The sequence below is a fragment of the Monodelphis domestica genome, chromosome 4, assembly GCF_027887165.1.
Source record: "Monodelphis domestica isolate mMonDom1 chromosome 4, mMonDom1.pri, whole genome shotgun sequence".
NCBI lineage: Eukaryota > Metazoa > Chordata > Mammalia > Didelphimorphia > Didelphidae > Monodelphis > Monodelphis domestica.
This window is the reverse complement of record NC_077230.1, coordinates 295,786,317-295,808,986: the sequence shown is the minus strand read 5'-3', so window position 1 is coordinate 295,808,986 and position 22,670 is coordinate 295,786,317. Positions and strand designations below refer to the sequence as shown.

The window sequence follows — 22,670 nt, the reverse complement described above, 5'->3', positions numbered from 1 at the left end:
GTCATTTAGCTAGTATCTAAGGAACAATCTGAACTTGGATCTTTTGGACTCCATGTCCAGAACTTATCATCTATGACACCTCACTGTCAAATCACTCACCCTCTTGTTACTCATACAAGTATATAAGAGTTTAAGTTACAGATGTGCTGATCTACATTAATGGAGATAGTTTTCATATCAGCAGTGCTCCACACAATCTGTCCCCTTCCTGAATTCTTGATGGTTATAAACAAAGCTTAATTTTTGTTCCACTCTAACAACTGGAAATGGAAACATTTAAGAAACTCTATGTACTTGAGCTATAGGTCTTTGCACTCATTGATCGCTCTCATCTTGAAACCTCTTTTCCTCCAGAATATAAGCTCACACTTACTTCATTTCCTTCCCTATTTAGCCAATATTACATGACTGGTCATGCATTTCCATGACTACTCACATAATCCTAACTAGTTTTGTTGCTCTTGTTTCTAGGATGCCAAGCATCACTGGGGAAAAAACCATGAAACCAGATCATTTGATTCCACTATCAATTCAAATTATGTAGCTCACGTTTTTTCTTTTATTCATCTTTAACAGATATCTTTTTTTCATGAGTGACTATTTCAAATTTTCAGTGCTCAAGCTTCAAACTGCATGCCCACCTCTCCCACCCCTCTCTCAACATTTTCTCTGAAACTTTACCTATCTTCTCCAACGTTCCAATGGAAGAGGTTATCTTCCTTTCCAAGGTGAACGGTTCCATTTATTCCCTCCAACTCACCACTTCCTACTTTATTTAGGATCTTCTAGGAATCGTTTAATCCCTTACTACATCTCTCCCTTGGTTCTTATTGTTCCTTCTGTGCTCGGGTCCCCCTATGTGAGATATTATTTAAAAATAAAATAACTCAAATCTGCTTTAAACTACAACCTCCCAACCCAACATTTCTAAACTATCATCCTCTCTTCTCTCTCTCTTCCTTAACTGTTTGATTACAAAAGTCATTACCACATGAGTTGTTTAATAATTAGTTGTTCATTCTTCCTAAGACAACCTTCATCAATCTCCTGCATAACAACTTTTAGTGGCATTCTGAGATCTGTAGGCTAAAAAAATCTCTTCCTTTTGACATTTAAAGTCCTTCATAAATTGTTTGCAGTCCACTTTCAGGCTTTTTTTCACTAACTACAATCCAACTGAATTAGCGTTCTTGCTGTTTCTAACATTTCTTACATTTTATCTTTGCACCCAAGCTATACCTCATAAATATTATGTACTCTTAATCCTCATCATAGCATTCTTAGTTTCCTTCAAAGTTGTTCCACATGCTACTTAATACAAAAAGCTCATATAGTTGTGAGTGCCCTGCCCTAAGACATACTTTATATTTAATTTTCCATGTACTTGTTTCTCTCCCATCCTCCAGTAAACTCCTTGAGCTTATTTTCATTTTTGTCTTTATTGCCCCAGTGCTTAGCATATTGCTTGGCATGTATTAGATGCTTAATAAATGTTTGTTGCTAATGTACTTTATCAACAGGAAGCTATTATGTGAATTCTGTGTAAAAAAGTGACATTTTATAGAAATTTTATTACCATGGGGAAAAAACCTAACAAATCATTTAGTTTAATGCTTCCATATGAGAAAGTGTAGGAGATGTATGACACACGAATTGGAGATGGAAGAAGAAAGGAAGAGGAGTTAGACTACTACAAATCTAAGAGGGTAGTCAGGATGGCCTATGTTATTATCTCAATCATTTACTCAAGATATATTATTATATGCTTACTGTATGCAGAGCATTGGATTAAAAGTTAGGAGAGATAGTCTCTGGACTCAAGGAGGGGAAAGGAACAAGCATGGATCAAGTATTCACTATTGAGCCAGGCATTATGCTAAGTGCTTTCAAATATCTTACAAATGCAAATATCTCATTTGATTCTCACAATAACCCAGGGAGGTGGGTGCTATTATTACCCCCCCCCCCCCATTTTCCAGTTAAGGAAATGGAAGCAGATATAGGTTAAGTAACTTGCCCAGGGTCACATAGCTAGTATCTGAGGTCTTTTGAACTCAGGTCTTCCTAATTCTAGGACTAGTGCTCTATTCATTGCACTACCTAGCTATCCTAGGTCTTAGTTGTCTGAGGTGGCAGAATGAAGAGAGGCTTACACTTCTAAGGTGAGAACAATAGGAATAGAAGAACAAAAAGATGGCTGCTAAAGGAAAACCAAAAGAACTTACAACTGAATCATATTTTAAATGCATTAGGGGAGCAAGCATTTAATGGTCTACTTAACAAAGCAAATTCTAAGTTATCAGCATTTTTAGTATCTCAGCCTTCTACACAAAAAGAAGCAAGTAAACAATCTTTTGGGAGTTCTAGCCTGTTACTGAACACAAAGTTCCCCCCAGCCTTGATCATAGGACTTCAAAGTCCACAACAAATAAGAGATAATAAACTCAAAGGGAGAAGGTGAACAGCTGCTAAAAGAGAAAGCATACCATGAAGCCCCTACAGTGATATTTGACAATGAAGGGAATACCAAAATCCACCAAGAGCAGGTATATCCATTTACTTTAGGGTAAGAAGTCTCAGCCTCACACAACTGACTGGGAAATATAGCACAATATGATTAACATTCATAATTACGATTCTCAGTTATGAAAAAAGGAAAATTATATTTTCTGTCCTATTTAATGAAAATACAAAGTATAATAACATTATAGAAAGTTTCTATGAACATGTTAGAAATAAACAATGTTGAAAAATTCATTAAGATTTTTAAAAGTACTGTCACTTGAAGGAAGAGGTTACAGTTGTCTAGAAAATACACTTAAGGGATACGAATTTTTAGCTTACATTAAAAGGCAAATGAACATAATTCCTTGCATACAGTCTGTATCCAAAAATGTCTCCTGAGTTAAACAAATAAGACTGGTTTAGAATGAGATGCTCTAGTATCAAACTCATTCACTTACTCTGCAGGAGCTGTATTTTCATGTTGAAGTCCAGGTGGAGTTTTCTGTGTTCTTAAGGCAATTTCTGCATTCTTTAACTCCTAAAGATGCAGGGAAAGTGGGAAAATATAGGTTAGTTATATATATAGTTAGAGAAATACAGACTATCTTTAATTATTTGAGAATCTCAGAATTGGAAGGAACATCAACTTCTCTCTAGTCAAACCCTACTTGAACTAGACACACTTTCTAAGTTGTACCATTAAAGTGGTCATCTAGTTCTTGCTTGAAGGCCTCTCAGGGTAGCCCACAATTTTGAATAGCTGCAAGTCTTATAAAATATTTTATGTCAAGCTTACATTGCCTTTTCTGTAGTTCTCACCCACTGTTTCTAGTTATTGTCCTCTTTACAGTTTTCAACTATTATTTTTAATTCTTCCCCTTGTGATTAAAAACAAAACAAAACAAAACAAAGTTTAAACTTTCTTCAATGTGATATTTCTTCAAATACATAAAAAGAACTATCAAGTTTTCTCTTCCCTAGGATAATCCCCAGTTCCAAGAATAAATCTTTATATGGTGGTTTGAACCTGAGGCCTTTAAAGATCCTGGTTATTCTCCCTTAAGCAATTTCTAGCTTATTAACATTCTTCCTAAAATGTGAAACTCAGAACTGATCACAATATTCTTGATTTGGTATAAACAAGGCAAAGTTCAGAAAGATCTGTCATTTCCCCAGGCCTGAGCTCTCTTTAGGTTTTCTAAAATATTGATGTTCTTCCCTAGGTGCCTGATATAAAGTGAAGTAAGCAGAGGCAGGCAGGAAGGCAAGATACATGAAGACCGACACAATGTAATTGGAGAGAACCACAACATAGCAAACGAAAATGAAGGTTACAAAATTGTAAGTATGGTCCCAGATAAGAGAAATGAGAAGATATATCCTATTCCTTTGCAAAGGTATATGGTCCAAAGGTATGAACTCTAAATATATTTCAATTTTTTTTTCTAGGTGCTGATTGGTTTTGCTAATTCCCTGCTCCCCTCTTCCCTTTATTTGTTATGTGGGGTAGCTCTTTGGGAAGAGGGTGGACACAAGAAGAAATCTAGGAAATGTAAAAACAAAATATATTGGTAATTATTTATCTTTTATACAAAATGAGGTGTTTTTCACATAGACTGCTACCTAATTTAAAGTCCTCCCCATATTATACTTAGGAAGTCTGAACCCAAATGTAAGACTTTATATTTAACCCATCTCAACTGAACCCGTTTCTACCATTCAATCAATCAACTAACATTTATGAAGCTCCTGCTATGTGACAGGCACTATAGATTTAATGGCAAAAACTGAAATATCTGCCCTCAAAAGATTACATTTTACAAGGGAGTCAAATACATACAACCACAGACATCCATCCATCCATCCATCCATCCATCCATCCATCTATCCATCCACTCACTCACTCAGGTCATGCAAAACAGATACACAGCTATTTGGATGGAGGAGGCATTAAGAGCAGGGACAATCAGGAAAAGCTTCATGTTATAGGCAGCACTAGAGTTAGATTTAAAGAAAATTTTATAAGAAGTTGATAGATATCAACAAACATAAAGATTTCCACATACAAAGAACCAAAAGAAAACTATATATGAAACTGCAAATTATTATTATGAGTATAAAATAATTTTAACATTATAATTTCAGTATAGTTCTTATTCTTTTTCTGATCTTCTGGTAAGATGAATTTTGAAATAACTAGGGGTTTCTGGAAGGGGTAAAGAAAAAGCACTCTCCAGATATGGAACAGCACTGTACGTAAACATAGAGAAGGGATAGTTAACATTTATGAGCAATGTTAAGAAAACCAATTTAGCTAGATGAATATTAGAAAGGGCATGATGTGTAAATAAAGCTAGAAAGGTTAAATTAGTCAGGGAGTAAAGAGCTTTGAATGTCAAACACATGAATGTATATTTGATCTTTGAGGTGATAAGTAGTCATTTGAATATACTAAGCAGAAAAGTAACAGACAAGCACTTCAGTAAAGTCACTGTCAATTGATAAGAGAATGAAATGAGAGTGGGGCAAGACATAGCATTTATATAGTACTTAGAGGTTTAAAAGCATTTGATCCTCTCAACAATCCTGTGAAGTAGAAGCTAGTACTATCCTCATTTTACAGATGAAGAAACTGAGGCTGAGAGATTAAGTAAATGGTCCAGGATCACAGAGTTAGGGTTTGAACTCGGGTTTTCCTGATTGTAATATAAGAGTCTCTCACCAAGTTACAATTAGGATAAACCAAATAAGAAGTGATAAGGTATGCAACTGGGGGAGTGATCACAAGAGTAAAGAGAAGGGGAGAGATGAAAGGTAGACTGGAGACAGAAATAACAAGATTGGCAACTGACTGGATTTAAAGGAAAGTGAAGAACCAGGGATAACACAATTGCAAAAATGGGTGACAAAAAAAAAAAGGTGAAACATAATGGTACAATCAAAAGAAATAAGTTCAGAAAAGGACCCATGAGGAAAGGTTATTTTGGGCAATCTGTTTTAATGTCTCTAAGACATACAGTTTGAAATATCTAATAATTAGTTGGTGATACAGTACTGAAGCTGTGTAGAGTCAAGATCTTTCTCAATCTTAACAGTGTGATAGTTATTTTGTCTGCATGGATTAAAAAAAGACCAAGGAAAGGACAACCCAACAGAGCTCCCCCAAGATGACAAGCACAAATGGGAATGAGAGGTCAGATACCATGTTCAGTCAATCTACTATTTTTAACGGTAATATTACTTTATTTTAAAAATATTTACAGAGCTTTTCCACTTTTCTATTTTTTCTTTTATTTGCTGTGGTCCTTCAACACTCAAAATTATGTTGCTTATCTGGAAATCTCACCAAACTTTTTTCAAAGTATTTCAACTCTTACTTCTTTCTATTTTATGATGCTACTGCTCATTGGTCCAATTTATATTCTAAACTGATTTTTTACTTTGGTAGTAGTCCCAATGACTATCTAGTGTAATAATCCTATAACAAATAGAGATTAGGTTAGGCCAGCAAGACCTGCACTTAAAAAAAAAATTTTTTTTTTAATATATAATATTTTTCCATGACTACATGATTCATGATTCCCCTGCTCAAAGAGCTGACAAGCAGCTCCTCTGGGTCATACATATATCATTGTTCAAAACCTATTTCCATGTTATTCATATTTGCAGTAGAGTGATCTTTTAACATCAAAACCCTAATCATATCCCCATGGAACCACATGATTGATCATATGTTTTTCTTCGGTATTTCTGTTCCCACAATTCTTTCTCATAAGTTCCTCTGGATTGTTCTGGGTCATTGCATTGCAGCTAGTTAGAAAAGTCTATTATATTCTATTGTGCCACAGTGTACAGTGTCTCTGTGTACCATGTTCTCCTGGTTCTGTTCCTTTCACTCTAAATCAATTCTTGGAGGTCGTTCCAGTTCACATGGAATTCCTCCAGTTCATCATTCTTTTCAGCACAATAGTATTCCATCACCATCAGATACCAAAATTTATTTAGTTTATTTAGTCATTCTCCAATCAGTGGATACTCCTTGTTTTCCAATTTTTTGCCACCACAAAGAGTGTGGCTTTAAATATTTTTGTACAAGTCTTTTTCTTTATTATCTTTTTGGGGCACAACCCCAACAGTGGTATGACTGAGTCAAAGGGTAGGCATCCTTTCAAGTCCTTTGTGCCTAATTCCAAATTGCACTCCAGGATGGTTGGACCAATTCACAACTCCACCAGTAGTGTTTTAGTGTCCCAGTTTTGCCACATCCCCTCCAACATTTATCACCTTCCTTTGCTGCCATATTGGCCAGTCTGCTAGGTGTGAGATGGTACCTCAGAGTAATTTTAACTTGCATTTCTCTAATCAGAAGGGATTTAGAACACTTTTTCATGTGCTTATTGATAGTTTTGATTTCATCCTGTGAAAATGGCCTATTCATGTCCCTTGACCATTTGTTGACTGGGGGAATGGCTTGATTTTTTGTAAAGTTAACTTAGTTCCTTATATATTTGGGAAACTATACCTTTGTCAAAGAATTTTGTTATAAAAATGTCCTCCCAGTTTGTTGCCTTTCTTCTAATTTTGGTTGCATTGGTTTTGTTTGTACAAAACCTTTTAAATTTAATATAATCAAAGTCATTCATTTTACATTTTGTAATGTTCTCTATCTCTTGCTTGGTCTTAAATTCCTTCCTTTCCCACAGATCTGATAGGTATACTATTCTATTTTCACCTAATTTCATTCTTTATATTTAAATCAATGACTCATTTTGAATTGATCTTGGCATGGGGTGTAAGAAGTTGATTTAAACCTAATTTTTCCCATATTATTTACCAATTTTCCCAGCAGTTTTTTCCCCCAAAGTTGAGGTCTTTGAGTTTATCGAATACTGCATTGCTGAAGTCTATTCCACTGATCCACCCTTCTGTCTCTTACACAATACCATATTGTTTTGAAAACCATTGCTTTATAGTACAGTTTAAGATATGATATTGCTAGGCCCCCATCCTTCACATTTTTAAAAAATTATTTCCCTAAATATTCCTTATCTCTTCTTCCAAAATTTTAACTGATTCTATAAAAAAGTTTTTTGGTAGTTTGATAGGTATAGAACTGAATAAGTAGATTCATTTGGGTAAGACTGTCATTTTCATTATAATAGTTCTCCTAACCATGAACAATTAATGTATTCCTTATTATTTAGATATAGTTTTAATTGTGTGAAGGACCTGGTCTTTATGAAGCTATGCTAACTCTTTCTAATTATCCCAAAGAATAACTAACATAAGCACCCTGAGAGAAGGGAGTATCTACTTTTATCTTGGCACAGACAAGGTACTTACTTCATAAATGATGACTGATTGATCATTTCCTTATCTAGAAGTTCATTAGCCATTTCTTTATTAACACATGTTAGAATTTGGTCAGAAGTTGGAAGTCATGTTTATTTGCCTATATTTGTGGATTTTAGTCTCCTTTCTATTTAAAGACTGGGGTGATCTAGAGCTCAGTTAAAACTTCTTCCAGTTCTTCAGACAACCTAGGATGTACTTAATCTGATCCAGGTAACAAACTTATAAAAGGTCAATCCTTTCCCATTATCTCCCTACTTATTTTGGGCACCAACTCCCTTATTAGTCCTTTTTATTGTATCCTCCCTAGCAAAAACATCATTCTACATGGCAGAGAAAGGAAAGGGAAAAAATAGGACCTCAATCTGACTGTCATTGGTATAGAAAATTTCCAGATGAAATAAAAATATAGGTTGGCAACTTCTCTTCAACTTAAAGAGTCTTGAAAGAGGAGCCTAAAGCACTAAGAGATTAAACAACTTGCCTGGGGGAGCAGCTTGCCTGTGTCAGAGGCAGGACTTGAGCCCAAGTCTTCCTGGCTTCCAGGGAAGCTCTCTGCCCACTACACCACACTCCCTCTAGCAGGGAAAAGAGAAGCAAAATAATAACTGACCAGTTCCATATCACTTTATTATCATTTACTTCTACTACTAAAGCTCTTATACTACCAGGCCTGGTTATCAGCCTCTCAGGTTCACCTTCCTGCAATATGTAGTCTCTCTCCCTATCACAAGGTAAGGGCCTTGAAGACAGGACTATAGATCAGCAATTCTCTTTGCATGTATATTAGTGTCTTTAGAAAGCTTATCTTTTTGTGCTTTATCAGAATTGTTTGTGTCTTAATCATTTAATTCTTTAAAAGTTCCTATAGTTTTTAAGGTGACTCCTCCCATAAACTTTTAGTCCACAGGATACCAACATGCCTTTCCTTAGGAACTTTGAAATTCATTCTTCTGGAATCTACAAAGTATGTTAATATTATTATCAGCTTTTCTTTCCTTCACAAATTCTAGGATAATGTGGTCACCCCTCATTTCTCCTAGTAGCCAATTTTTCCTTGGTAAAAGTTAAATACAGAATAGAATTCCCCCTTGTTAATTCTATCTTTTGAAGGATGACATTATCATTAATTCAAGGCAAGAAATAGAGCCCCACTGCTGTTAACATAAAAAGCAAGGTATGGATGTTCAGATAACTCAAGTCTCCAAGTCTCCTATCTCTACAATGACAAGATTCTATCCTAGGCTTGTGATCTCTTTCCCAAACTCCCCATTTACTTTCTCTACATAGATGATCTAATTAATCCAATAACAATCACTCATGTCTCAGGCTTAATTGATCTTCACTCAATTGCTTGCTGTCACTATGCTTTCCCATTTATGGTTTCTGCATAATATACAGTCCTATTCACATCTCTCCTCCTTCCCTACCCTCTGCACACTTTTAACTATACCATCTCATAACAGAATGCTATCCTCAGATGTTTATACTATATGAATGTCTTATAGAAAAAACTATTTAATAAGGTCTTTTTAGAATGTTGAATTCCCAAAGAGTCCAATATATGGGATTGTCTTAGAATAAATTCTACTTTACATCACTACAGTCCTTCAGCAAAAGGCTACAATATTTTGTTGAAATTATTTTAGATTGCTTTCATAATTATAACAGTGTTCTCATTTTTTTCAGATTCCAATCTAAAAATAACAGGGCAATACCATGGAATTCTAGAATGCTAAAATTTAAATCATATTAGAAGCCTGATTGGATGACTGATAAATTACTCTGATTCTTTCCAATCTGGCTCTTGAGATATTTCTCCCTTATGACTGACTATTCCCACTCCTATCTGCAAAGTCCTTTTCTTAGTGGCTTCAGATAACTTCCCACAAATACAAAGATTTCTCAGCTTCAGCAGAAGTAGCATTTCTTGTATACTAGGGTATTCAATATCTGGTAGTAGTCAAAAAAGGTATGGCTGGGAGAAGGCATAACAAGAGGAAGATGAATGTTAATGGTTTTCTGATATTAAGTGGCTTACTAGCAGCTGTCATAGAACCTGAAATGGACATTGTAGAAATCAGAAGTGGACATCACAGTCCTACAATTCCCCTTGAAAGCACATTAAAATTTTAGAAGTCAGATGTTATGTTCATGATATAGGACTCCTAATTTTAATAGATTTATCATAAATAATTCTTGATAATTATCTGGTTTAAAGATATACACATTTAAAGTTATAGATCAAATATGAACAGTATCATACTTATATTAATTAATCTGATTTTATAGGATAACAGATTTAGAGCTGAAGTGGTCATCAAATCCAGCTTCCTTATTTGTTAGAGGAAGAAATAAATCCAGAGAGATTAAATGAATAGACCCTTAGCCTAGGGTTGAGGTAAAGTTTTGAATTCAGGTCCAAATCCATCAATCTATCCACTAAACCATACTACTTCCTCACGAAATTATGCAGTTTATCAAACAAAAGAACCACTTAAAAAATCTGGGAAAGATTCACAGATTGCCAGGAATAAGTAACACTACATAAATGTATCTTATTATGATGTGATATAATAGCACAAGCTAATCAACTATTATAAGAGGCAACTAAATGGCTTACTGGATAGAGCACTGGGCCTGGAATCAGGAAGAGTTCAAATTCCCTTAGACACTAATTAGCTGTGTATCCCTGGGCAAGTCAATTAACCTCTGATTTAATTCTTAGGAGAAGGAAATGGCACATCAGTATCTCTGCTAAGAAAATCCCATAGACATAATCTTCTGGGTCACAAAGATTTGGACACAACTAAAGGACTGAACTACAACAATCACCTATCACTTCTCTCTGACTGGTGTGGAATGTGCCAAACTGAAAAGGGACCAGATAGATATTATTTTTTGAATCACATTTAGGTAAATTCTATCTGTTTCATAAAATATAAAATGAGGAAACATAATAAAGTTTTTAAAAAAGCACCTTGGATCTGTAGCCAGATAACATGGTTTCAAGTGTCAAATCTGCTGCTTTTCCAGATGATATAATTTGAATAAGTTACTTTACCTCTCTGAGCCTCTAAGGCAGCGGTTCTCAACCTCTCAATTTGAAGCAATGAGAATACATAATGGATATCAGGTATTTACATTCTGAATCATAACTGTAGCAAAATTACAGTTTTGAAGTAGCCACCAAAATATTTTTATGGTTTGGGGTCAATGCAACATGAGGAATTGTATTGCGGGGTCACGGAATTAGAAAGGTTGAGAACCACTGCTCTAAGGTCTCATTTAGTTCTTAATACAGAAACCACACCAGTTAAACTTTATCTGTTCTCAAATGTGAAATAAATCCTTGAAGACCTGAGACACTAAGAGATTATGGCTATTTATTTTTCCACCATGCATCATTATTACTCTGTACCTTTGATTCCACAGTTTACATAATCCTTATTTTGACCAATAAAGACAGATGTTGGCATTCTAGTTTACAATGTTTCAATTAAGTAGTATTATATTAAAATGACAATACCTGAGCAGTTTCTATTTTCAACTTGTCAATATTGAGAGTATTTCTCTGTAATCCACTGGCAGCCAATGAGAGAAGCTGTTTCAGCGCTTTAATATCCTCTTGGACTTTAAGCATTGCTTTAGAAGACATTCGACTAATTTCCTCTTGAACTTGTTTTTGTTCCTTCACAAATTTTCTGTAAAAGTTTCAAGAATATGAAATTTAAAAATCCATTTTCTAAACCAAGTACAATTAAAGATAAGAGGCTGGCCAACATGCCAAAATCCAAGTGCCAGAAACATGCTCAAAAGATTTATCTAAATTGTACATTATCATATTGCAAAAATACACTTAATGTGGTCTACCTGCCTGGGACTCTCAAAAGGTGAAGGTACAGATAAGAGACAGACAGAATGACTAAGTATAGCCCCTGGCACCAAAAAGAAAATAAATATTACAAATTCCTATATATAACCCAATCTGATCTACTCATTACTGGGGTTTCTCAAGATTGTTAGTCTACTTACTCAAAATTGGAGCATTTGTAAAAGTCTTGACACCTCCCTTTTGTCCTTTAGAGACTAATCAACTCAGACCACTTGATGGACCGCAAAGTTATGGGAAAGGATAGTTAACTTAGGACCATTGTCTATGCTATTTCATTTCTCAGATCTGGAAGCAATATGGAGACTCAGGTGACAAGTGAGATAATCATTGAGCTTGAATTCACAATAGCTTTCATCTATTAAGTTTACATTATTGATAAACCCTATGATTAGAGCAACTGAATATGAAGTTCTCTGTGCTATAAAATTCTAAGCAGAACAGGAAAAGTTGGGGTCTTATCCTCCATTGCTTATTGTTTTTATTCAATTGCAAATTCTCAGGAAAAATAGAAATTCAATTTATAATAATATTCAAAATTGGGATATGAACGCTTATCTTTGAAGTTCAACATTCTAATTTTATTGGAAACTTACTGGAGATTTTCAACATCTTGGCAAATTACAGGAGGTAGGTTTTCATCCTTCAGTGCTTTACTATCCCTAAGAAAAACAACACACATTTATTTTAACAAGAAGGATAAAGGAAAGATGAAACTTCCTCAAAGATAAGTGAAATAATGGCAAGTATCATGCAAGAGAACAACTTATGCATTGATAATGATTACAACAATACTTTCCATTTACACAGTACCTTTCCTGGAAGAATTTTTAAAAGCTTTACAATTTTTCAGTCCTAAGATAATCATAAAATCAGCACTTCCATCATTAAGTTCTTTGCTGTTAGAATGCAAATATGAATATTAGAATCTCTTTCAACTACACTTAGCAAAAAAATCACTCATGGAAAGGCTTAAGAAAAAACAAGACTATTTAAGAAACTGTAAGACTTACTGATAACATTTTTCCTGTTTAAATACAAACTTACCACTGTCATTAAATGCTTAATTTTAATTCTAATCTTAAAAAAAAAAAGAATATAAGTATAATGCCAGTATTTAAGCAGCTCTGGCTGCCATAGCAATTTGTATGACTTTATCTCATAAGATGGTTATGGGAGAACTTTTTAAAACTCGAAAGAACAAAAACAAGAGCTATTGTTATATGAAATAGATAAGCAGAGGTATAATCAAAATGGATAAGTAAAAACATAAGTGCTGGTATAAACATTAGATATTGGGAAAGGATGAGAAGAGTTACTAAATAGAGTAAAATAGAGTAAAAAATTTGTTAAAAATACTGTAGGAGATAGAGCTAAAATAAATGAGGCAGAAACAGGCTTGTAAGGCCATTTGAATGTCAAGATAAAGAGTTCAGAGCTGACCTAATAACAAAAACATAATAATAATTTTATCATACTTGTATCAATTATGAAATTAGTATTTGTTGTAATATATCATGAGGTGAGGTGTGAATCAACCCACTTGTCAACACTCTCTCCAGTTTTTCCAAAACTTTTTATTCTTCTCTCCAATGTTTCAATTTCCTCAGTTCTAAGATAAACACTAATCACTTATATATAGTTCTATTTCTAGATTTTCTATACTACTACAGATGTCTAATTTCCTATCTTTGTCCAGTAGCACATAACATTTGTTATTACCCCTCTTAAAAACTATTTTTAAATTTAGCAAGGTAACTATCATTTTTTTCCTTCATAATTTATCTGCATATACATGTCCATTTATGCTTCTAAAGGTATTTTGTTTTCTCTTTATCTAATTCTAATCTATTGGTAATAATGCTAATGGTATCTTCATTAAGCTGTAATTTAATTTGATAAGCATTCACATTTATATTACGTTCACTTGACCTAACCATTTCAGCGGAAAAATTTCTCCATTTTTCAGTTCTTCCCTAATTTGCCAAACTTATTTTAAGATTTTCATTGTATAAGACACATATTTATACACACACACACACACACACATATAATTTACATATAAGACACATAGTTAGAAGGGTCTTGGAGGCCATTTAAGTCTACCTCACTTTACATACACTATCAAGTGGCACAGTCAGAATTTAAACTCAAGTCCTTTTGAGTCCAGAGCCAGTACCTCGGCTACTTTATATATATGTATATATATATATACAGCTACATATAATATGTAGGCTTCATGTACTATTTTAAAATTAAAGCCCCAATATTTAATAAAATGTATTGCTGTTGCAAATATTCCCTTTCTATTTTTCTTTTTTTTATTGGAAATAATATTGAAAGATATTATTTTTGTAGACTTATATCCAGCTATGTTACAAAATAATGCATTATTTTAACTCTTAAATTATATGTATTTTTAGTCAAAGTAATTAAAACATGGAGTGTTCATAAGAATTAGTAAAGAAAAAGTATTAAAAAGTAAAAGATAAAATTCCCCAATAAAGATCAACAGTTCTCAGATTTACAAACTTAATAACAATATGAAAGAAAGCCCCAAATCTCTCTCTCTCTCTCTCTCTCTCTCTCTCTCTCTCTCTCTCTCTCTCTCTCTCTCTCTCTCTCTCTCTCTCTCTCTCTCACACACACACACACACACGAAAATGACAATAAAAACATTTCTGAAATCGTAACTTACACTGGGAGAACTGACAAGGTAAAAAAAATGGGAATAGTCAATGATAATGGGTTTGTGAAAAGTTAGGTACACTAATATATTGCTGGTAGAGCTACAAAACAATAGAATCATTCCAGAAAGCAATTTGCAATTGTCTGTTCTGTAGAAGTGACAGAGGTGTCTACATCTTTTGACTCAGAAATTCCACTGTCAGCATATGACCCAAGGATGACAGTAACCAAAAGAAAAGCTTCCCATTCACCAAAATATTGATAGCATTTTTGTTGTGGGAAAGAACTGAAAACAAAGTGGAAACAGGGAAATCTGGATGATATAAAAACATAGATAGCAAAAAGGTAGTCTTAAAAGATATTTAACAAGAGAAAAAAAGAGAGCAAGTGAGTGATATGGCTAGAAAGTTGGGGAGTATGAGAAACCTTGAATGAAAGACTGAGTTTGGAGCTTATTCATTATGCAATGAAGAGTAAGTGTGTAGCATCCCAAGCATATTCACATCTATGAAATATATAAATGACTGTATGGCTACTGTGTCTCCAAGCATAAGGTTATACCAATGAGGCTTGTGAATGTAACCTTGAACTGGCCATGCAGCCCTTGGCTAAGACAAACTCATTAACATGCTCGGACTCAATTCCCCCGGGAAAGTGCGGTTTGCAATCTACACGCCCAAAGGTGTTCCCTCTACCTTGCCACCCAATCTTAATTGTCTATACTTTGTGATGTGGTTACTACATGCTTGGGAGTATGGCCCAAGCAGGACAGGAATAAATTCAGAGGCAAACCCATGAACTTCCTCTTGGCTTTTCTCTCCCCTTCCATGGAGCTCCACTGGGCTCCTCAATGACTCTCTCTCCTCTTAACCTTCTGTAACCATCTCGGCCTGCATTTCCTATCTTAATCTCCTCCTCCGCCTCGTGTTCCTTTGTACTCATACTCTTCTATCAAAGGGAGTATCATAGGGATTGCCTGCCCTATCCAACCACTGACTTGTCCGTGTCTTTCATTTCCACCCTGGTTCTCGGTTCCTACCTCTCCTCGGGTCCCATCACAAAGGTGAGCCCCTTCCCTTGTGGGACCCTGCTGGTCAGGGAAGTCCATTAAGGAAAACCCCACAAAGTGAAAATTCTTAAAGAGGGCAATAACAGATCTCTAGAACTTATGGACATTAGACTTGTTCATGCCAGCTCTAATTATCATGTAGTTTCAGAAAGGAGAAAGTCAACCAGTAAGTGAAATAACTTTTCTAAATGATTAGAAAATATTTTTCTTATTTATTCCAAATCTTATGCTAAACTGCTTTTAGTTCAAGAGACTAAACTTTTTTTTTTTTTGGGGGGGGGGAAGGGGGGTTCCTTCTGAAAAATGAAAACTACTTACTCCGGTCTTGTTCCTGTTTTATCACCTAAAAAATAGAGAAGTTTTATGTAAGAAAAGAAATATGTTATTGTTTTCAAAAACAAGTTTTAGAACTTTTAAAAAATGCTATTGAAAACACACACACAAACTCACTTTAAGGTAGAGATACTAAAGTTCTGGCTCCATTTGAAATTTGTAAATATCTGATATTATTACATTTTATGCATTTAAATACATTTAGTTAGAATGTTTCTGAGACAAGGCATTTGTATTCCAAAGCAAGGTTTGAAAATCTATTTCCATCCTTGTTCTGATTCCATCCTCCATCACTGTGTTATGGTCAAGACTCAAAGTCCATGGGAGACACAACTTGACTCATCATGAAATCAAAATCTGCTTACGACAGAGGGTAAAATCTTCTAGTACTGAAAGTGTGTTCAACTTGTTAAAAGTACCAGTAAAAAACATTCCATACCACACCTCCATGGATGATGCACTCTAACCAGCTATTGAATTTTGTCTACTTCCAAATCCTAGGCACTGAATTTGGTTACTAATTAATAGCACATTTAAAATATGCAATATTTTCCTAATACTTGAGAATTGATTTTTTACTGATCTTACATTCAAACCCCAAATTATGACACCTACTTGGATAATGAAATCAAAGAAAATTTAACCTAAAACTATAACTCATGGTCTATGCCTATATACTTATATGCCATTATAGTCTTCTTTATACATTTTCATTGACTGATTTTGTAGTTTGGGTTCCAAATTTACTACACAACTTCCCCCCTAAATATGTATACAAATATCACAAAAAGACAACTTACTCTTTTTATCTGAAGAGCTACTAAAATCTACACCACCAAGACCTTCATTGGCAGTAGTTGAAGGAGCTGTAGTAGTTCCCAATGTTAAGCCCAGCGGATTCTGTCCAAGTCCTACAAAATGACATGTAAAGGAAAGATATCTTTAAAATTTCACTTTCATATTACAGAATAGAACTTAGTAGGGAGCAGCTGGGTGGTTCAGTGGATAGAGAGCCAGGCCTCGACATGGGAGATCAAATCTGTCCTCAGACATATCTCAGCTGTGTGATCCTGGCCAAGTCACTTCACGCCCATTGCCTAGCTGTTACTGCTCTTCTGCCTTAGAAACAATCAGTACATAGTACTGATTCTAAGATGGAAGGTAAGGGTTTGAAAAACAAATAAAAAAACACTTATTAACTTGAGCAAAGAATTAATTTCCTGCACTTGACTTTTAGGAGAAAGAAACAAACAAAAGACCAGCTAAAATCAGAAATAAATACTTTATAGACTATGTCCAGGAAAAAAGAAATTTCAACAACAGGTTTAGATTCTTCAGCAATTTTTCTACAAAGGAATAAAATAACCTTGTAGAACTGGAGTTATTTTGAATTATGTTTGTTTTCTTTTGTTTTGCTTCAGCTGTTAGTTTCTTCAACATGCTGAATAGTTTGTGTGGAAACTCAATTCATGTATGCAGATTAGCAACTGTCTATGCACTTTCTCAGAGTTTTTCTAGTAACACAAGTATATGCCAGAAGCAGGACTTGCAACCATAGGTCTTTCAATCTTCTAGGCTGGACACTTTGATATACTAATATGCACTGCTGAATGTTGCAGTCTGCATGGTTGAAGGCAATATCCATATTAATAAGATCACAAATCCAGCAGTATAAAATTATTTTAATTGTTATTGACAAAAAAATTTACTTTTTTATAATGGAGAATTTAGCAATCCTATATTTCAATGTTATAAATAGCATTTTAGAGTTTTAAAATAATTTTTTGAAAAAATTTTTTACTTTATTATAAAATTATATAGTTTTAGATCCTGAAGAAATGTTAACGGTCATATAATCCAACCCAATCAATTTACTTACTGATAAGGAAACTGAGGTCCAGTAAGGTTGAGTGACAAGGTCAAAATTCAAGCTCAGATTCTTTGTCTTCAAATTATTACCATTGTTATTTATGATTTTTAATAATAAGATAAATGATGACTAGTTATCAAAATATAAAAAATTTTTAAGGCATCATGCTGACTTACCTCTCTCTACTCTATGTATATATGAATGTGTGCACAGACATGATATGTATCAAGATGCATCACTAAGCTACATAGCCTATTGCCCCTTTCTGATCAAATGCCATAAAGATCTTCAAAGTTTTTGCCTAAAAGATTAAGTGGAATCTCTAAATTAGCACAATCAAAACTGCAAATCCAAGATCTAAGAAAAAATAAGGAAAGACCAAGAAAAAAAACAGGAAACAGACCTGAAGCAAATGAAGCATAATGTATTTTTCCTTTCTAATACTGCTTTGGCATTTTTTCAGATGAATCTAAGATAACTTTAGGATAAACATCTATCAAAAATATATGTGTGTCTTAAAAGATGTGGAGAGTAAATGTCAAGAAGAGCCAGGAAAATTTGGAGTATAATGGCGTTGAAGCAAGAACAATACAAACAAGGGAAAAATGACGTACTCAGCCTTATTATCCCTTCAAAGTATTTCTTCTACAAATGTTCTATTCAAATCCTACAGTTATTACTTTATAATCCACCAACAAAATAATAACCAGAAATCAGTACTTGGAGTAGACAAGCAGAACATTAGAATATATATATATATATATATATATATATATATATATATATATACACACATACACACACACACACATATATATATATACACACAGTGAACTCCACTTTCTAGCAACAGTGATTTTAATAACAACATGGAATAAGGTAACAAAGTCATAAAGCATTAAAATTCAGTGTCCCAATTTAAGCTGAAAGTAGAGACCAGTCATTTGACAAAAATATCACTTTTCTATGGTGCTAGGGATCTTAGTTTGTAAAATGTCTAAATTCCATTTAGTATCTGGCATACCACAAATGCTAAGAAAAAAATGCATTTAAAAAATAAAGCCAATTGCTCAATAATGAAAAATGCTATAGCCAAATTTCAAATAAATTATTTTCAAGTTTTTTACTAAAAAGTAAATACAGATTTCAATGCTCTCAGAAAATAAACCTGCTCAAAACAGCAATTGAGGATAAAAGAAAAATTATCTCAACATTGAATCTTTATCATTTCAAAAGGAAATTAAAGTCAAAAGAAAATTAACCAATCACCTGATGTTGCTGTGTTTGTATTCTGGAAAAGAGAGCTTCCCAAACCAGCTAAGGCCCCCCCTAGAGAAGGCCCCGTTGATGAAGTTGTAGTTGTGGTAGGTGTTGTACCCAAACTTAAAGTAAAGCCTGTGGAAGCTGCAATGAAAAAGACAAGACTAAGCCATCAAGAAGAAATCCTACTTCAAGATACAGATTTTTCTAGAATATCCTTCTTCTAAATGTAATCTTACTCCTAAATGAACAAAATCACATTAAAATGGGAATCGATTTCTCTCTAAGTAATAGTTTTCAAGTTAACCTAAAAAAATTGTTCCTTGGTAGATAATTTTTAGAGTATCTGCATTTGTATATTTATGTTACAATGAATAGAATAGCAGGTTGCCCTTAATATAAAAAATACAGAAAACTATTATCCAGCATTGCTGTGTAACAAAATGACTCAACATACATTCTTGTTATTAGTTAACCTACATGCCATACATACTAATTACCACCCTTGTCTCTGGGATCAAAAGACAAACCTTCCAAGTTTGCTACTGCTACTTAAAATTAAATAATGTTGATTTTCCCTCTTCCTAAAAGTTTAATTTAGACACCCAAAATTTTAGATATGTACATTTCCATGTTAAGATGGGCCAAATTTGCTTTCTATTTTACATATTTCATAAAATCAAATTTTCATATAATTTTCTTAAAATAAGGAGCATTTATACTACTCAACCAAATAAAAACAAAACTTATTCCAATTTAATGCAATGGGTGTCTTTCCCATGAGTTTACCTGCTGCTGGAGTTGATGTAAGGGCAGATGAAAGAGAGAGAGGCCCAGCTGAGGTAGAAGTAGTAGGTAAAGCAAATGGTGTGGCAGATGCTGCAGGTTTACTGAATCCTAAACTGAAACCTGTTGTAGTTGCAGATGTAGTGGCAGGAGTTCCTGTAATTAAAACATTCAGGATAGCATATAAATACTTTATATTTGTAATTTGTCAGTTTTCTCATTTGTAAAATGGGTATAATGCCACCTGTAGTCCTTCATAGATTGATATGACTAATCAATAAGCATTACCAAAAGCTCTAATTGTTAATAAGTTCTTCTATATATAAAACCAAAATCTACTTCCCTAGAGCTTTTATCCCTTAGTGCTTATCTGACTTCCAGAGCCAATCTGACTAAATATAATCTTTCAAATATTTGAAGATGTGTCATATCATGTTTCCCCATCTTCCATTCAGCCACCTCTTCTCTTCTCTGAAATAATCGATAGATTAGATATATAGATAATAGATTTAGAGAAGCCATCTAGTCCTATTTGCATCTTATGGATAAAAAAAAGTTTCAGAGATATTAACTTACTTGCCCAACGTTTTGCAGGTAAGACATAGTTTAGTCAAGATTCAAATTGAAGTCCTAAGATTATAAATCCAGCATTCTTTCTACTACTGATCCTTTTAGGGAACAGTTGAAATCTACTCACTCTCACTGTGGGAACTCTGAAATTCATTTAAATACTCAAGTATGGCCAGATCAAGATGGAATACAATGATTCTATGTTACCTCTTTAATTGAATTGTCTTATTTCTTCATTTTATTTATTCCAAAGCATTTTGGAATTATTTTATAAACTACATTTATTATTCCAAGTAGTGAAAACAAATTATAGTAAAAAAAAAAGATAAAGAAGTATGCTCTCTTAAAAGTTCCTAATACAATATCATTTTAAAATTATGTTTCTTAAGCCCAATTATTAATTATCGTTCTCAAGTCAAAAATGGGATTCAAACAAAAGAAAAGAAAAACAACTCAAGATATAGACAAGGACCAACAATCTCCAGCACCAAAAAAGGTAAAACACAAAGCCTTACTTGGTGACATGGGAGAATGGGTACTGACAATAGAAGGGCAAAAGGCACTTGATTTTGCTAGCAAGACAATCAAAGAAGGCTGGCTCCAATCTCCAATTTTCTATTTTATTTCGGGAAAGGCAGTTATATGCTAAGAACCTCAGCTTAAAATAGTGTGTATCTGGCATATAGTAGGTACTTCACTATTTACTGATTGAAATTGATTGACTAAAATCTCCATGATAAATGCAATTAATAATATTCTCCAATATCTGTTACCATATTAGAAAGATTCCTGCACAATACTATGAGCCTAACTTACCAAAGAAGGAGTATTTGTATGTGAGTGTAACCTGGGAGAACACAGAGACAAGACAAAGGGTTGGGGGCCACAAATCAGACACATAAGTCAGGACTGGCCCTAGAGTTCAGGCACTTATTTTATAAATGAAAAAATGAACTTCAAATGACCATCCCTAATTAGTTGCCAGTGTCAAGATTTGTGATTTTTAGGTAAAATTTTCCCAATTTTAAGTTGTATCTCTTAAATAATTCATGAATTTTTTAATCTTTTGACATATTTTAGTTTATTTTATCCATTGTTAGCATACCAAAAAGACTTCATATCTTTCAGCATGAGTAGCATGATATATTAAAAAAATATATATTACAAATTCCACAGCCAGTAGCAGTTTCAGATGTTTTAGTACCTTGGGAGTTGGTTCTAGTTCCTTTGTCTAGGTTATAAATGCTGCTGGGACCCAATGTCATATCATAAATAATCAGTGGTCCAGTTACCACATCAGCCTCATTTTCTTTTCTAGTAGCTTATTAATTTTTTTTTTCACATTAAAAACTCTGAAATACAATTAAAACAGGGAAAAAAGCAACTCCTGGATTTTCAGGGCATTCAAAAGACTTTATTATGTTCAGTTATTTCTGCATTTTCTTCCTTCCATACACCCCTAGCTTTAAAAGTATAGCAAAGTTAGCCAAGTCCTAAGAAAGTCACGCCAATTGTGGCCTAAGGGTTAAACACTAGGAAAAACATTAATTAATTTCAGATCTATTGCCAAAAATGCTCTTACCTAGAGTTAATCCTGTACCTAAAGTTGTTGCTGTTCCTAGGGACAGAAAAAAAAATAGAATTTAACAGTTAGTGATGATAATAATGGACATTTATATACTACTTTCAAGTTTGCAAAGCATTTAAATATTATTTGACCTTCATATAAATCCTGGCAACAAATATTACCCCATTTTATTGATAAGGAAACCGACATAGAGTAATGAGTTGCCCAGAGTCACACAATGCTAAATGTCTGAGAAGGGACTAGAACCCCCAAATTCAGAACTGCAGGTCTCACAATGTAATCATGGTGCTATAGCAAAAGACTTGGAATGATCTACAAGAAAAATAGTATCTTATTAATTCCATTTCATGGGAATGTAGTAATAAGCTCAAAAGGAGAGATTTCATTTTTAATTTTTTAAATTCATATTCCCAGTATCTGACAAAACACTTAGTTTGAATAAATATTGATTGAATATATAGAAAAATTTTATTTACTGCAACCATTTAGGGGAATTTAAAATGAACATCAATCACTAAACATTTCTTAAATATCCACTACATGTCAAGCACTGTGCTAGGCAGTAGGGATACAAAGACAAAACTAAAACAGTCCTTGTATTCCAGGGCTTATATTCAATTAATTCAATTGTAAGAAGCAACATGCTGTCTCTAAGTAAAGGAGGTCCATTTTGCCAAGCTTCCAAGCCCACAAGGAAGAGGAAGGTAAGAGTAAAGGACAGTGAATATTTGGAATAAGAAAAAGGCTGAAAGGATTA

General features: G+C 33.9%; 1 protein-coding gene across 3 annotated transcripts in view; it reads right to left on the bottom strand.

Moving 5' to 3' along the window:
* Positions 1-22,670, bottom strand: part of NUP58 (nucleoporin 58) — a 66,077-nt gene that overhangs the window by 26,611 nt on the left and 16,796 nt on the right. For all 3 annotated transcript variants that reach the window (XM_007495234.3, XM_007495233.2, XM_001366665.3), the window contains exons 3-10: positions 21,908-21,943; positions 19,759-19,911; positions 18,979-19,113; positions 16,640-16,750; positions 15,825-15,849; positions 12,346-12,411; positions 11,387-11,561; positions 2,964-3,043 (exon numbers count right to left, since the gene is read on the bottom strand). In XM_007495234.3, coding sequence (XP_007495296.1) covers positions 2,964-3,043; positions 11,387-11,561; positions 12,346-12,411; positions 15,825-15,849; positions 16,640-16,750; positions 18,979-19,113; positions 19,759-19,911; positions 21,908-21,943 — 781 coding nt within the window. The remainder of the gene's footprint in view (positions 1-2,963; positions 3,044-11,386; positions 11,562-12,345; positions 12,412-15,824; positions 15,850-16,639; positions 16,751-18,978; positions 19,114-19,758; positions 19,912-21,907; positions 21,944-22,670) is intronic.